We start from the raw sequence: 16,309 nt of genomic DNA, 5'->3' as shown, positions 1-16,309 counted from the left end.
CCCAGGCTCTGCTTTGTCTTTTATAGAGATGTTCTACTCCTCGATCGTCTTGACGCATTCCCATCCGCCGCTGAGCCTCTCCTTCCATAGACTGACCCTGTTGTCGCCGGTGCTGACTGCGAGCGCATTGCCGCTCAGACTCCAGCTCACGCGCCACGCGGCAGCGTCGACGTCAAGCTGGGTGCGCTTCCACTCGCGCAGATCTGATGATGTCCAGATAATGACAGTCTTGTCCTGGGATGCGGAGGCGATGTACGATTTGGAGAGAACGGTAGGGGACCACGCGACGTCGCGTACCCAATCTGCATGACCGCCACTAGTGTATAATGTTAGCCAATGCCCCATATCGTCGATTCGCGACCATGACTTACAGCGGTGTCGCATTCCAGCTGCCGCTCTCGGGGCTGAACTCCCAAATCTTGACCTGGCAGTCGGTTCCGCCGGTGACTAGCCTCTTTGCAGCGCCTGCCTGGTTTCCGCTTGCGCTGATGACCTGTCCTGGCGCATAGGCAGGTGCCCAAGAAACACTGTTTACGCCGTTGCCGTGAGCAGGGAAGGTCTGATGTGTCCAGTTGTTGTCCTTGAATTCGAGCACCGAGACATTGCCGTCAGATGATGCGCAGGCAAGGAGGCAGCCTGCCTCGTGAGGAGCCCATGCGACCATGTTGACCGACTGTGTGTGTAGGGCGACCTCGTATATCTTTTGCCAGCTGCCGGACTGCTCGCGCCAGATGAGGACCTTTCCGTCATACGAGGAGGAGGCGAGGATGTTTCCGTATTTTGGGTGTGCCCATGCTACGCTCCAGACGGCGCCCTCATGTCTACGATAGTCAGCGTCGAGTTCCGTGAGACCATGACTTCTTTGGGAACGACATACCCTCTCAGGGTCTCAACCAGTGTGTGCTTCTCGCCCTCAACCTCGAAGATCTTGATGGTCTTGTCCGAAGAACACGTCGCGAGCCGCCTGCCGTAGTAATCCAGTACGGCGTCATGCTGTACCTCGTTAGAATCGGTCGGGGGCGGGTCGATGTCGCCCATTGCGCTGGCTGGTGGTGTGGAATGTACGAATGTGGGCTGAGGATAGAGGCGGATGTGTGTAGAGAACGTACAATCATGTCATCGTGGCCGGAGTTCGCTATAACGTTGGCCTACAGCGGCAGTCGCAAGTTAGCGGACATGATCAGGTTGGGCGCGTTGGTGGGGAAGTGCTTGCCATTCTTGTTGTAGATCAGCTGCGATAGATGGTGGTGAGTGAAATGGAGGTCGAAGCGGTATTTGAAGGCGGCGAGAGGATTGTGTAGGCAGAAGTATGAGCAGGCGCGTCCAGACGTGTCCACAGCTACACAGTGCCCCAAAGTTGGTTGATGCTGCTGTGGCCTCAATGCAGGGGTCTTGATGAGATAAGATTAGATCGAATCCCAATGACGCGCTAGCACACGCAACACCACCCGTGGACCTACCCAGGTACTATGTAAGCATCACATGCAACCACTACCTCCACTCACCACCCATCACTCATCATGGCCTATTCTTCTCCGCGCCACTCGCAAAACTTCTACCAGTACGATGCATCAACCCCTCCACCGCCCCCACCAAAGCCAGGACGGTCAAGTGGGAATGCGACTCCATCACAGGGACCTCCATTACCCCCACCCCCGCCAGGTCAATCATCGTATTCGGGAGATCAACAACAGAGTTCGTATTCACAACAGCAGTACTCGCAGATAGGCCCTGAGCAACCAACAGTCCAACCGCCGGACGATGGCTGGCTCCCTGATGTGCTCAAGGACAAACCGTATGCCAACCCTGCATCCTAGCTAAGCCAACTACTAAGGCACGAGTAGGACCAAAGACTTGCATCATGTGCTTCAGACGCCAGAATTGCAAAATGCTATAATTCACAATCCTGAGACAACACACCCATCGTTACCTGCATCTATTGCGCCTCTGCAGGCACTTCTCGCACAGAATGTAGGGTTGGCAGAGTCACTCAAACAGCTGGAAGCACATGTCCAGCACCAACGAGATAGCACACAGTCGCGGTTGTTATCACTTAAGGCTTTGGAGCGTCAGTGGAAAGCAAAGCAGGCTGAACAAGATGAGGCACTGCGAGAGTTCAGTCCGCCAGCACTCTATCAGAGGCTGAGTGCTTCAGTAGGCGAGCAAGAGGCGTTATGCCGGGGACTGGAAGAAAGCTTCCTCGAAGGTGAAGGTTTCGGTGGTGGGGATGCCGTGGCTAGCGACCGCGAAGTGACGGACTTTGTGAGGCGCTTGAGGGAGGGCCGAAAGATCGCCTACCTTCGAGGAGAGCGCAAGGAGCGATGGGATGAAGGCCGTGTCGGCGGCTGGCGATGAGCGCTCCACCTTGAAGTAATTATAAATACTAATATCAGACCACGCACGCAATGTCGCAGTATGTGTGGAGATGTCAAATTGCCATGGCATGATAGTCATGCGGCGTCGGCAGTCGGGAGCATGCCTGAGAGTCAAGGCATCAGCACATGCGATTCAGGCGGCGAGATATGCAGCCGGCTGTGAATCTAAGATTGCATCTCAGGGGCCTCGTCACCTCCATAAGAAGGATCCTCGCCGTTAGCATAGGCCGAGAGGCTGGACTGGTCGTCATGAGTCGTCGTCGTGAGCACTGTCGTCGTTCGCGGCAGGCGAATATCAGCCACATCCCAGTACAGCTGCCCCTTAGCGTGCTGGCTTCCTCATTTGGATACATCCGTGGTTGTCGGAAAATTGCGCGATGCCAAAATAAAGGTCGCATGCAATCCACTGCAAGCCACCCGTTGCGGGTGTCACATGGCAGGGTTGCAGTCGCTATGCACATGGTGACGGCTGGGATCGAGTCTTGGTGGTTCAGCGCCTCATGGAGTGTTTCACGTCGCAGGCAAAGGCGCCTCCGCACGTCACCTGGGCAGCCAGCGTCAACGTCAACTCGACCGGAGCGCGCGACTCTGAGATGTCAACACCCACTTTGCAATTGAGCGTATCCCCGAATCACACTCCGCAACTCACTCCCCACGACGACAGACGAGGCGCCCTCTTGAGCCTCCCCTTAGTCCGCGGCGCCCATTGGCTGGGTAAAAAGTGTACCTGCAGCCATCCTAACCCTAAAAAGCCCCCTGGCGCGGCTCGCTCCACCTCGAGCAGCGCGAACCGCCCATCACGGTCAGGTAAAGCGCCCGAATCGACCAATTCGAGCGCTGCGATCGGCTCAGAGGCCCCTGGGCGCCCCCTTCGCCGGCAGCTGTACCTGGCGAGCTAGGCGGGTCCCCTTTACGAAGAAGCGACTTTTGGCAGACTCTCCACCTCCCTCTGCGCCCATCATTTGTGCACGCCATGTCCATCGCGGGGGGATAATACGAGAATATGCAAGCCGTCCAAGCGTCCCCCGAGGGCGCACATGCTCCCAACGCCTTTGCCTCGCCGCCTCGCCAAAAGGGCTCGTCCTTGGCCTCGATTGCCATCTCGTCCTTTGCTGCTTTTCGGTCCCAGTCCTCGCAACCTGTGCCTGTCGCCGTCCTCCAGTCCCCGGTCCGCAGAAAGCCCCTTCCCGCGAATTCCCCCGTAGTTGGTCGCTTTACTGTCGATCAACAATCTAACCTCCCATCTGCTACTGCACCTGATAAGAGCGTTGATCTCGCTGCTCAAAGAGGACGCGCCCCCGACACCGTGCTGTCGCCGCCAGTCACTGACGAAGACCTCTTCCTGCCCCGGAACCTTGACGAGTGAGTTGCCGACACGCGCTTTCCTTTTTCATCGCGCCTTCCTTTCATCGACACTTGGCTAACAACACCACCAGCAACCCACATGGAAGGACCCCTCTGACGGCAACCGCACCCCGCCAATTCTCAGAACGTGATCGTGGGAGCTCGCTCTTCGTCGCAACGCGAGAACCCCCGACCGCCCCAACCGCACCGTCTGCCGCGCGGCATGATCGATCGGCCAGCGGCATCCAACTCCAACGTCAGAGCAAGACCGAGGCGTTGAAGGCCTTTGGCATCCGGGGAGCACACGCCCGATCCCCTACCATGCCGAACATGCCAGTGTATAACAACGCATCGCAACCGCCGCCAGACCTCAAACTCGACTTGAACGGTGTCACGGAAGATTTCATGGACGACTACAACTACGGTCCCGAGGACCCTTCACTTACACGCCAAAACACAAAGCCCAAATCACCCAGCGGAGGAGGATTCACCTCATTCTTTGGCTGGAACTCGCGTCCCCAAAACGAGCCCGCGTCGCCAGCCACCGCCTTCTCAGAACACTCATCACCCGACTCTCCACGCTACAGACAACCCGGCATGGGCTCAAAGTCAAAACCCAACGGCCTAGACATCCCAGCCGCCAATTCGCTCGGCTCGTACTTCACTGTCCCCGGAACTCCACTTCTATCGTCATCGCCCCAGATGAACGCTCACGTAGAAGAGCTGGAGCGCGAGTTGCGCGAGGTCAGCTCCGAGCTTGCTGCCTCGATACAAAGAGAGATGGAGCTAGAAGACGAGGTCGAGCGGTGGAAGGCAGAAAGTTCCACTGCCATGTCTGACAATCGTAGGACTAGCGACTACTACTCGGATTCTGGCACAAGTTCTATCCGCTTTCCGATCAGCGATCCCGAGAGCAAGCTCGAAGAGGTCGAGATGCAACGGAGGAAGGCAGAACAGGCGCGTGCAACAATCAAAATGCAAATGGCAGAACGCTTGCAAGATGAGCTGCGACGCAGAAGAGATCTAGAGGAGCAAGTGCAACAACTCGAAGACCAAGTCGGCGACAAGTCAAGGGCTGGCTCAGTCGTTGAGACACCCAAAGTCAAAGAGCTCTCCATGTCGCTCGAGGATGCGAAGAGGCGCTTGGCTGAGGAAAGACAGGTCAAGGAGAACTTCGAAGACCTCCTCACAGCACTCCGGGATGAACTGGAGAAGCATCGCAACGAGGCCGACAACCTGCGCGACGAAGTGGTACCGCAACTCCGGGCGCGGCTCGAAGTGCTCGAAGGAGATGCTGCCGACACAGAAAAGCTCGTGTACGAAACCACTCGTATGCAACAGGAAATTCAGCAACTTAAATCCGAGAACGAGTCGCTTGTCAAGCAAAGGATGATGCAACAACAAGCACCACAGCAGTCCCGGGTCCAGTCTATCCAAGAGGAAGGGGACCTCGGACCTCTACCCAACCTACGAGTTGGTTTAACCCGCTCGAACTCGCTAGCCCGTAGCTCCGCTGGCCTTAATTCGAAACGAGGCTCATTGTCACGTTCCAACTCTGTCAAAGACAGATCGGGTGATGTATCACCAGTCGGTGCACCGACAGTCAGCAACCCTATGAAGGAGCTGGAAGAGCAACGAGATGCACTCCACAAGGCATTAAAACATATCTTGCAACGTCAAGAGCTGCAGCAGAAGGAATTCGCACGCCGCATCAAAGAGGTAGAGGCTGAGAGGGACGCTGCTCTGAACCTCACTCCTCGCCGGACTGCGTTCCACAAAGAGGTTACAGTCCTGAGACAGGAAGTCAACTCTTTACGCCGCCGAGCCGACGAAGCACTTGAACAGAAGTGGCAATGCGAGAAGGGTCTTGGTGGACTGCGAATGGACCTGGATCGTGCACAGCAAGAAACTGGTTCCCTTCGCGAGCTGCTCAGAGAACACGACATCTCGATACCCGAGATCCGGATAGAAAACGAACCTTTGGCCTTGGACAAGGCCTACAACGAGCTACGAACTACTCATGCCCTCTCGCTTGCTCGCGTCAAGCAACTTGAGTCGAGCGACGGAGATGCACTCGGCGCTGCCGGTGCCGAAGCTGAACGAACTCTGGACCTCTTGAAACAGAGCATTTCTGATGCAGAGGCAGAGCGCGATTATGCGCAGAACGAAGCCGAGCAGTACCGCAAACAGGCTCGTGCCCTTCAACAGTCCGAGATCGAACACTTGGGCAGAGAACAAGAGCTTAGCAAGGAGCTGTTTGCTGCAGCCACCCGCATGGACGAGCTCTCTGCTAAGATCCAGCAGCAACTCACTGCCAACAGCGCTCTGCGCAAACGTCTTACTGACGCGATCATGCGCGGAGAACAGGACCAACGCAGGTCAACAGAGCAAATCATCCAGCTGGAGAAGAGGCTCAAGGCAGCAGAAGACAAGGTCATGCTCGCCCAACAGTCTTCAGAAGACGCTGTCGCGCGCCACGAAGACGAGGTTCAGGCTATCAAGGAAAGCCACACCAACCACCTGCGCCGTGTCAAGTCCGGACTCCTCAGTCCTTCGGCGTTCTCTCCCAGGCTTCCATCGTCCCCTGTCTTCTCGCAACGGTCTCCTCGTCTTGACGTAACTTCAAGTGGACCCGCCATGAGCCTAGCTGAAGCCACCAAGACGGAGTCGCTTGAGAAGCGCGTAGAGGAGCTCGAGAGGGCTCTTCGCGATGCCGATCACGAGATGGAGGAAGTCGTTGGCCGCATGAACACTGCTCAGATGGAGGTCGCTGACCTGCAATTCGAGAGGTATGTCAATCCGACACAACGAATAACGAGTGTGTGCTAACATGTTTCTAGGGACGAGGCTATGAGGCAGACACGCAAACTGCAAGCCGAGATCGTCGCCGAGCGCGAAAAGGTCAAGGCTCTAATGGCCACCACCGCATAATGATCCTACCGACACCCGCTGGACTCAACGGCTATACATAATACCTTCTCTTCGACAAAACTCCTCGATACCACCGTATCGTCTTTGGGACATCCTTTTTCCATCTTCGGCGTTTTACCCAGCTCCCGCATTTACATGGGCCTCACGATCCTACGCATACTACACTTTACTTTCACCCTTCAATATTGTCTTAGTATACTTTTCCGATCCCCAACCGACCGGAACACACTTTTGTTTTGACAGACATACCTTTTTTGTCGTCAATGTTCTATACCCGTCGATGGTTACAGCGTTTTCTCAGCGCTACACAAACCTTTGCATGGCGGACTTTGTTGAGATCTCGGGGGCTTCTGCCTGCTCGTTCTTTTGGATTGCTACCATGTAATCCTCGCTTAGCGAAGTGCGATGGTAATTGTACTGTAATGGTATAATGGATGATGGTTGGACGTGTTACATCACTTGCGAACTATTGAATGACAACAACGTGCTTGTACCTCAGAATTTGTTACCCGATGTTGCACTGTTGTGTTTTTCGTCGCTTGACCACGCTGCTTCCTCGTGTGGCTGCCTTTGTTTTGTGTAACGTGCTCCTCTTTGGGCTGGAGGTTCGCTATCGATAGCTTGATGATAGGTTCGTTATTTCGAGTCCCGGGGTACAGCAACGGCGTGACAGGCTGTCGGATCTGTACCGTCCTGACCTGTTTCGGACAGGCGGCACAAGCAAGGTGAATAGCCAACGTGGGCGAGCACATGCTCTATCTCGGCCGGGTGTGTCTGAGACGCAGGAAGGCGTTGGCATAATGGTGGGTGGGTAGAGGCATGAGAGGCGGAGGGGTGGTGGAGGGCGTCTCGTGTTCACTAAACTGCTAGAACATGTTTTACCCAGGCATGTATTGGGATGCATTTCTAACTTGCGCTCCTCCGAGTCGTCTGAAACATGCGTTGGGTTGCTGGCACAGTTCCCCGCCTGGTGGTCCCAGCTCGCCCTAAAGTTGTTATCCCTGACCGAGCTACTGCGGCACTCCCCAGCACCTCCCTCTCCTTGCCAGCGCCGCACTGAAGAATCCTCTGCAGTCGCCGTGGACCGCTAAGACGCCCGTGAGAGAGCGGCATTGTCACTGTTCCTAATCCAGCCGTCTCCACCGCCCAGACTCAGACTTGGTGTTCCTCCGCTACTTGACACCCAACACCCACCACGACTACACCGACTTCCCCTCCGAAGCGATTGCGGCCGCCACGATGAACAACAACCAGCAAGGCAACCGCCTGCAGCTCAACTTTGGCTTCGGCGGCGGTGACCGAAACAACCAGCAGTACCAGCAGGAAGTCGGCAGAGCATTCCCGACGACACCCTCGACGTTCCCGCAACCTGTATACCCCAACCAGGCCGGCCAGCAGGAAGTCTGGGGCGCCCAGCAGCAGCAACAGGGCAATGGCTATAACGGGGGCGGAGGCTACTTCATGAACCCCTACCAGCAGGCACAATATCAAGGGCAGCAGGGCAACCTCCAGGCGCCAGGCAGCCAGCGCTTCGACCAGAGCGCCAACGGCCTCGCCCAACAACTGTCGCACCAACACCTTGGGGGCAGCGGTCGCTCTGGAAGTCCGTATGGCCGACAAGCCTCCCCGAACCCTGGACGCCCTCGCACCGCAGACAACAGAGGAGGCTATGGCTACGGAAGCCAGGGTGGCAGCTCGGGGCCCCGACAGCCCTCGCTGTACGATGAAGAGGCGCCGCAACGAAACCCCACCAAGTACACGGAGAATGTAGACAAGCAGGCCATGGTATCCAAGAGTCTCATCAATACATTCTTCAAGGACAGTGTCCAGCGCGCTCGCGACCGAAACCAAAGGTGGGAATTCCCGACGTTTAGTTGAGCACTACTGACCTTGCTACAGAGCTCTCGAACTCGATGCTCTTATGAAGGAGACGTCCATCTCCGACAGCCGAAAACGGTCCAAGGAGGATAGCATGCGCCGTGCCGAAGTCGAATACCTGCGGTTCCTGCGGACAAAGGAGAAGCCCGAAAACTTCTCGACACTGAAGATTATCGGCAAGGGTGCTTTCGGAGAGGTCAAGCTGGTGCAACGGCGCAACGACGGCAAGATCTACGCGCTCAAGTCGCTTGTGAAGCAGGAGATGGTAGGCAGTCCTCATTCGATACCCACCTGCAGCATTAAGCTCACACGCAACAGTTCAAGAAAGACCAGTTGGCTCACGTACGGTCAGAACGTGACATTCTCGCCGAATCCGACAGTCCATGGGTTGTCAAGCTGCACACAACCTTCCAGGACAACACCTTCCTTTACATGCTTATGGAGTTCCTGCCAGGTGGTGACTTGATGACGATGCTGATCAAGTATGAAATCTTCACCGAGGACATTACACGATTTTACATGGCCGAGATCACGCTCGCGATAGAGGCCGTCCACAAGCTTGGTTTCATACACCGGTATGTGTTTAGTAGTCGCACCAAGACAAAGATTCTAACTCTCCCAGTGACATCAAGCCCGACAACATCCTTCTCGACCGAGGCGGCCACATCAAGTTGACAGATTTCGGTCTGTCGACAGGCTTCCACAAGGAGCACGACGCCAACTACTACAAGAAGCTGCTCGCCGGCGGCGCACACAAGTCGAACCGCGACAACCGACAATCAATGAACCTCGACCAGATTCAACTGACTGTCAGCAACCGTACCCAAATCAACACATGGCGTAAGTCTCGTCGACAGCTCGCCTACTCGACCGTCGGTACACCCGACTACATCGCGCCGGAGATCTTCAGCGGCCAAGGTTACGACTACAGCTGTGATTGGTGGTCGGTAGGCACAATCATGTTCGAGTGTCTGATCGGCTGGCCGCCGTTCTGCGCTGAGGAGCCACACGATACGTACCGCAAGATTGTCGACTGGCCGCGTAACCTGCACTTCCCTCCCGACCAGCAACTCGGCGCCGAAGCTGAAGACTTTGTCCGACGGTAAGCGCCTCTATCCCACACGATCTTCCTCATCATCCCAGTAACTAACATACATGTCCAGGCTCATCTGTGACGCCGAACACCGCCTCGGTCGCATCGGCGGCGCCAACGAAATCAAACAGCACCCCTTCTTCCGCGGCGTCTCCTGGGACGGTCTCCGCCGTATCCGTGCGCCTTTCGAACCCAAACTGCAGTCCAACATTGATACTCAATACTTCCCCATCGACGAGATTGACCAGAATGATACCTCAGCTGCTCACAGGGCGCAGGCCGCACAGGCAAACGAAGACGAGTATGCGACGAGCTTGCCCTTTATTGGGTACACGTATAAGCGCTTTGACGCGTTCCGCGGGTCGTAGATTGGTGTTTAGCTGGAAGGGTTGATGAAGGAAGAGGGCTGGGGGTGTTTGGGGAGGGATGGTCAGGATTTCTGGGGTCGAGAACTCTCTCTTTCCGTCTGTCTGTCTCGAAGCCGTTCCCTTTTGATAGCATGAAGCCTGGAATGGGAAGGAAAGTGTTCTGGCTGGCACCACTGTCACATCACATCATAACCATATACTACATAAATCTTTGCGCACAGCGCGTGAATGGAGTAATGGCTGGTAAAGGTTTCTTTTGATCCTCTGTTTACTGGGGTTGAAGTCAAGATCACGTCCAAGAAAGAAGAATGAAGCGTGTGGTAATAGTCATGGTGGCTGATGTGCTTGTGATGGTTCGGAGTCTGGGAATTGCTGCTATCATCTCCATATCGCATTCAAACATCCGAATCAAACTCCTGTACTAATGCCTTCTGAGATGCCAAGTTGACATGTCTCCTCTCGCTCGTATTCCTCCTTGTGCAGATGTCGCTGTCATGTGTGGAAATCTCCGTCGCTGGTTGTCCTGCCCCTTGTATACGCCTGTTTCCATGCCCTGAGATCTGGAATCTTGTCCGTATTGCTCGCCGCTTCGCCGTATCGTTGTATTCGGAGTTGGGCGATTTGCTCGTTCATCGGGCTTCGAATTGGACCATACTAAATATTGTGTTAGTGAGACTGTTCGTGTTGAGGCTGCTAGCTAGTTTTTCTTTGTGCTTGACGCCTTCTTGCCTCGTCTTCTCGTTATTCTCATTCTCCTTCGACATGCGCTCGGTGTTGCGCTTCCGCTCGTTCCGCTCGTTCCTCTCTTCCCGCTTCTCCCTTCTCCCAGGTCTAGGGCGCGCCTCTTCTCTCCGAATCTACGTTTATCGCCCGCTCTCTTCTCTTCTCTTCTCTTCTCTTCTCTTCTCCCTGCCCCTGTCTCCATCCTCCCAAAACTCAAAATCACTTACCGGTTCGTCCTCTGCTTGTAAAGCACACGATGCCCACAGTTCCTGCACCGAATCGGCTCTCCACGCTTCAGCGGAACGTCCATGTCGCAGTCGCCGCACTTGTAATGCACAGTGCGCGCGGTTGCGTCGATTTGGCTGACGGTTGCTGGGTCCGTGGTTTGCTGGGGGTTGTAGGCGGTGGACATTTTGGCGGTGGTGTTGGTGCGTGAGGTTTGGGTGGTAGGACGGGGGTTGACGGGGGTGTGGTGTGAGGGTTGGAGGCAGAAATGTCTAGGTTGCGATGATGGTTTGCGCCGAAAACCGAGGGTCGCGGTGGTACGTGCTTGGGCCTTATCGATAGGGTATCTGGGACTCAAGGAAAGGGCGCGTCTGCTTCTTCATCGATGCATCCTCATCAGTGCAGTATTATTCAGCCAGTCACACTTTATTTCCAGAGTATACTCACGCCTTGTTATTAGTTTCCATTACTATTAGGGAATTAGGGAAGACAGTGTCATGTCTGCCGACACTCTCGATACAGGCAACTAACGTCCATGACGCTGCGAATCCTCGCAACAAGCACGAGCCCAGGAGATAACCTGTACAGTAAATCTTAGCATTAACGCGCACAGATCGAAGCGATGAGAAGGCAACCAGTCTCAATATCCAGAAGCCTATCTACAGTACTGTAGGTCGCCCAGTATGTGGCACGGTTCGGTCCTTCTCAAGGTTGATCTTGCGCGCCCCTACAACTCGATGGCATACCACACTTCAGCCCCTTCCTCGATCCCGACCCTTGTCGGATGTGCCCAATCAAATTGTGGATCAGCGATAATACTGCAAGATGTGCGCATGGAAGGTATAGTATGTCGCACGAGGCTGTGGTTACCCCGCCTCGATTCTATGGCTACTTAGGTCTGCCACGCCTCCTTCGTGCAGGCATGACATAGTGTCTCGTCGCTTTGCCCGTACCAACACAGCACTCTCGGCTGGTATCTCTTGAGGGACGGTCCCTTGGTAGATACTTCGACGATTATTCACCACCTCGCCTTACGCTTCACTGGTGCTATGCATCAAACCCCTCGGCGTCATGTCTCATATCATCCCTAGCGTGGCGAGACTGAGACCTGAAATCCGTCTCGCCGAAGCGGTGTCTCAATTCGAAGCCAATCTGTCTATGGTTGAGAAGGCCAGTTTCCGAACAGATCGATCGAAAGCGCTCGAATCGCCTCCCGGCCCCAACAGTGTCATGCGGGTCACTGCAGATATTGACAGAGCTCAAAAGGCTGGCAGTCGATGTTTTGGACCACGGTTCACGAATTTTCTCCATGGCGTTCAACAATTCGCTGCGCTTGGTGACGTAATTATTGGAGGATCTCAAAACATCATCGCATGTGGCGTATGGTCGCTAGTCCGCATGTCGCTGCTGGTAAGCGTGTTCATCTCATTCGAGTTCGGTCATTCGGAGCAAGAAGCGTTGGAAGGAGTGGATTCAACTGCTGACTATGGACAGGCGTTGGTCAACTCCTCGTCATATTTAGAGAGACTTTCACTGATCTTCATGGATGTTGGTCGCTCAGCTCCACGATATCAGGCGTTGGGACTTCTTTACCCCCGGTCAAGACTCCTCCAGTCCCAGATCAACGAATACTTCATCGTGGTAGTGCACCTCTGCAATCGTATCATGAAGTTCGCCCGGAAATCAACCTTCTCAAAGCTAGGCTATACGGTGAATGACTCGGACGTGAGAGAGTTGCAAGCTGAGCTCAACCTTTGGGCAAAGTCAATAAAAGAGGAAGTGGATCTTTTGTTGGCTCAGAAAATCGATATGGAAGTCCAGACTAGTTCAGCGTTCAGAGCTCTTTCAACACGACATGCAAAGGCAACTGAACATCAACGGAAACTGGCAGAAAGGCTCCGCATCCTCGATATGTTCTCAACACATGATTATGAGACACCCTGGAGGCGAATCCGCAAGACCGGAACTACTACCAGCTTTTTGCAAACCACCGAATATCATGACTGGAGAGATTGCAAGGCGTCAACTACGCTTCTCTATAGAGGCAGCATTGGCTCGGGTAAGACTGTCATGATGGCGAATATAGTCAACGATCTCGTTGCTCATATCGAAGGCACCGATGCTGTAGTTGCTTATCACTTCTGCGAGCACGACTCATGGGATCTAAATTGCCAACGAGTCCTTGGCACACTGGTACGACAAATACTCGAGACTGTACCGGACCTGACTACTTTGGACCCGCGACACAAACACTCATTCAGTGTGGAACAGTTCGTAACTCTGCTGTATGAGGTTGTTCCTCAGTCAACACACATATGGATAGTACTTGATGGACTACACAACTGTCTCGAAAAAGACAGAAATTACATCTTACTCGGGATCAAGGAGCTCCAATCAGTTCGGGATGTGCATTTATGTGTATCACATCGCGTGGACTCTCATAGTCTAGCAGATATGCCAATATTCCGCCCTGCTGTTGTCACGCTACAGCCCGAGAACGCCCAAGACATTGAAGCGTTTGTGGACACTGAACTGGAACGCTGTCTGACAACCCGTAAGCTGGTTCTCGGGGACCCCGCTCTTATATTCGACATACGGGACGCTCTAATGAAGGGCTCGCAAGGCATGTTTCTTTGGGCGACGCTACAAATTGAGTCATTATGCTCGATGAAGACTGATAAAGAGATTCGCGAAGCACTTCTTGATTTACCTCGCAATCTTACGCAGGTCTATAATCAAATACTGAACCAGCTGCAGCAACCTGGTCGAACTTATCAAACAGAGATATTCAAAATCATCACATCTACGATGCGACCGCTTACAATGGAAGAAATGCAGGGGGCCCTGAGTGTCACACTTGGCGATACAACCTGGGACCCCTCGAAGCTTCTGAACAGCGTGGATTCGGCTTTGGCAACTTGCGGCTGTCTCATTACCGTGGACGAAGAAGACGGCACGATACGTACAGTACACCCGAGCGTCAACCAGTACCTCATACAAAAAGATCGAGAGGGCCACAATGGCGGGGTTTGTCTCGACCCCGAAGAGGCCCGAACGTTCACGGCATCGATAATGGTAACCTACCTTGGCTATGGCCTTTTTGGTACGGAGCTATCGAGCCCCCTTCCCGCAATGCAGTTGGGATCAGCGCCTTCTCATATTATCAGCTCAACACTAGACAACTCCAAGTCCGTCCAGAGTGTCGCCCTGAGGTTTTTGAGGTCCATGAAAGAGTCGCAATTTGACGCAACAAAGGTTCTTGCCGAGAATCTCACGTTGCAGTCCAAAGTCAGCGCTCATCGATTTTCCTTCCAGTACTTGGCGAAGCAATCTATACTGATGTATCTATATTTACTCCCGATGCTACTCTGCAGTACCTCAGAAAACTTCTTTCGGGTCCTCAAGCAAGGGACAGTACGCCTCAAAACCCCGGCCGGGATAGTCGGGATAACCTGGGTTGCGCTCCAACCCCCTGGGAATACTGACATAACCGATCTTCTCAACAACCTGAGCCTTGAGGGGGACTGGAGCGGTAAACTGGCAATCGACATGTACCGCTTGCTTCCCAATGTGCTCATCCGGGCGATCCACCTAGGTCACGAAGAATCGATCAAGTACCTATTAAACATGTACCGCCCCCTCTTTCAGGACTACCCCGCCGCAGTAGAAGGGATTCAAGGCAACGTTCCCAAGGTACTAAGGGATCTGTGCAAGTATCACTTCTTCCCGGGGTGTACAACGCAACCAACATCCCAAGAGCTTCGACACGTGCTCCTCGGGTCCAAACCAAAACCATTAACACAAGCTATACGCACACGCAACAAACATGTATCATTAGCACTCATAGAAGATGAGTTCATTATGGCTGATGATGAAATGCTTGAGGAAGACGGGGCGATTGAAAGCGCTGCAAAGTTTGAAACTGTGGGAATTCTGGACGCGATATTGTGCTCGAAAGGTTTCGCACACGTTTCGGCAGAAGATTTGCGTCAGCTCATTCAGAGGCTCCATACCGATAAGAGATCTTCAGAGACAATGTTTCGAGTTTTTAATCGACAGCAGCAAAGAACGGGGCCTCGCAATGAGATGTTTACGTCCGTTTTCATGTCAACATAGAATGCTTAGCAGCGATACTGCGTATTTTAGCTATTAAGATAGCATTAATTGTGCTAGAAGGAGCATGCTCTTACAAGTTTCTGTCCGTATGCATGAAGCGGCTTTCATGAGAAAAACGCAAGAGCCTCTATTACCAGCGGTGACTACGATTTGAGTTGCGGTCTACAACGACTCAATCTAAAGCTTGTACACGTACAAAGTTTAAGCATCAGACGGTCTAGCAACTTGACAGCTTTTGATGTTGTGTATGCAGCCATATGCGACAGATTGGAACCAACCCTGGTGCTGCTGCGTACCTTGTTTCAAACTCATGATTGCCAACAGTAAACCAGCACGGACGAAAAATTTATGACCAGCAGTGCCGCTACAGATTTCTCGAAGATCTGGCAATAAGCCGCTGCTTCACCGTGTCTTACGTCAATGCGTTTCCTCGGTCACCTTCACCTCCACAAGCGGTTAGCCGTCACCAAGACTTCCAGAGATAACTACCGATTCAACGCCCAACCTTATCCTCTACACTTTCGAGTTGCTCTTTACCTTCAACCACCACCCAGTGCTCACCATGGCGCCAACTTCATCAACGACTTCGCTTCTGGACTCGCTCAAGGCCATCGAAATCCTCAAGGGCCTGATCCTTGGTACCAGCTCCTAGCTCTTCTACGATGCGCCTTCACTGACATACCAGGTAGATCAGGTCCGCGCTGTTCACGGTCGCTCGTATCCAACTTCCCACTACACCTTTTCAGTGACCACCTCCTTCCACGACGAAAGCACAAGTCTGGCGGCGGACATGAAATACTATGCTCAAGCCATAATCTACACTACGCCTGGCTCGTTAGCGGAATGGAAGATGGTAGCTGAGAGCGATGCCTGCGACTCGACGCGACTAGCAATGGAGATGTTGTATCTCGATATGCAGATGCAGGTTGGCAAGATCACGGGTAAGTGAGAACAAGGACACTGGCTTGGGATCTACTGACCATTTTCAGGCGATATGGCAATAGATGAGGTCTGGAACGACGCGGTAGCTAAGGAGATAGAAGTCGAATAGGTCTGCAGCCTACATCGTCTTGGAAACATGCGAAGTAGGTGGCTTAAATTCGATGTAGGCTCTAGACCTGTTTGGTTTTTTTCTTGTTTGAGGGTGCAAGGGTCATTAAGATCTTAGAAATGTCTGCTAACGCAGTCATTTGGTCTCGTTCTCTGCTCTGACGAAAAGGCTTTTGCAGGATTTGTCTGCGATTTGCGATTTGCGG

The 16,309-nt window shown here is 53.6% G+C and overlaps 6 protein-coding genes across 6 annotated transcripts; 4 read left to right on the top strand and 2 right to left on the bottom strand.

The window, feature by feature from the left end:
• Positions 1–33: 33 nt before the first annotated feature.
• On the bottom strand, positions 34–1,115 carry SEC13 (GTPase-activating protein S13; the record flags this gene model as incomplete). Its single annotated transcript, XM_049380296.1, has 4 exons — positions 34–316; positions 372–821; positions 878–993; positions 1,110–1,115. The coding sequence occupies 4 exons, from the start codon at positions 1,113–1,115 to the stop codon at positions 34–36; spliced, it is 855 nt and encodes a 284-aa protein (XP_049230038.1).
• Positions 1,116–1,520: 405 nt separating this feature from the next.
• On the top strand, positions 1,521–2,355 carry J4E87_008710 (uncharacterized protein; the record flags this gene model as incomplete). Its single annotated transcript, XM_049380295.1, has 2 exons — positions 1,521–1,795; positions 1,845–2,355. 2 exons carry the CDS (start codon positions 1,521–1,523, stop codon positions 2,353–2,355), a joined length of 786 nt encoding a protein of 261 aa, XP_049230037.1.
• Positions 2,356–3,378: 1,023 nt separating this feature from the next.
• Positions 3,379–6,650, top strand: J4E87_008709 (uncharacterized protein; the record flags this gene model as incomplete). Its single annotated transcript, XM_049380294.1, has 3 exons — positions 3,379–3,737; positions 3,812–6,508; positions 6,560–6,650. The coding sequence occupies 3 exons, from the start codon at positions 3,379–3,381 to the stop codon at positions 6,648–6,650; spliced, it is 3,147 nt and encodes a 1,048-aa protein (XP_049230036.1).
• A 1,239-nt stretch (positions 6,651–7,889) lies between these two features.
• COT1 (Cobalt uptake protein cot1) lies at positions 7,890–9,989 on the top strand (the record flags this gene model as incomplete). The annotated part of the gene is made up of 5 exons (XM_049380293.1): positions 7,890–8,503; positions 8,550–8,793; positions 8,847–9,103; positions 9,151–9,630; positions 9,692–9,989. 5 exons carry the CDS (start codon positions 7,890–7,892, stop codon positions 9,987–9,989), a joined length of 1,893 nt encoding a protein of 630 aa, XP_049230035.1.
• Positions 9,990–10,618: 629 nt separating this feature from the next.
• Positions 10,619–11,124, bottom strand: J4E87_008707 (uncharacterized protein; the record flags this gene model as incomplete). Its single annotated transcript, XM_049380292.1, has 2 exons — positions 10,619–10,643; positions 10,940–11,124. 2 exons carry the CDS (start codon positions 11,122–11,124, stop codon positions 10,619–10,621), a joined length of 210 nt encoding a protein of 69 aa, XP_049230034.1.
• Positions 11,125–15,615: 4,491 nt separating this feature from the next.
• Positions 15,616–15,994, top strand: J4E87_008706 (uncharacterized protein; the record flags this gene model as incomplete). Its single annotated transcript, XM_049380291.1, has 2 exons — positions 15,616–15,691; positions 15,743–15,994. Coding segments are annotated over 2 exons (328 nt in total), but the record flags the coding sequence as incomplete, so codon positions are not given.
• Positions 15,995–16,309: the final 315 nt, after the last annotated feature.

The sequence above is a fragment of the Alternaria ethzedia genome, assembly GCF_023757985.1.
Source record: "Alternaria ethzedia strain BMP 0044 chromosome Unknown scaffold_28, whole genome shotgun sequence".
Classification (NCBI taxonomy): domain Eukaryota; kingdom Fungi; phylum Ascomycota; class Dothideomycetes; order Pleosporales; family Pleosporaceae; genus Alternaria; species Alternaria ethzedia.
The sequence above is the reverse complement of the archived record's forward strand: the minus strand, read 5'-3'. Positions and strand labels throughout refer to the sequence as shown.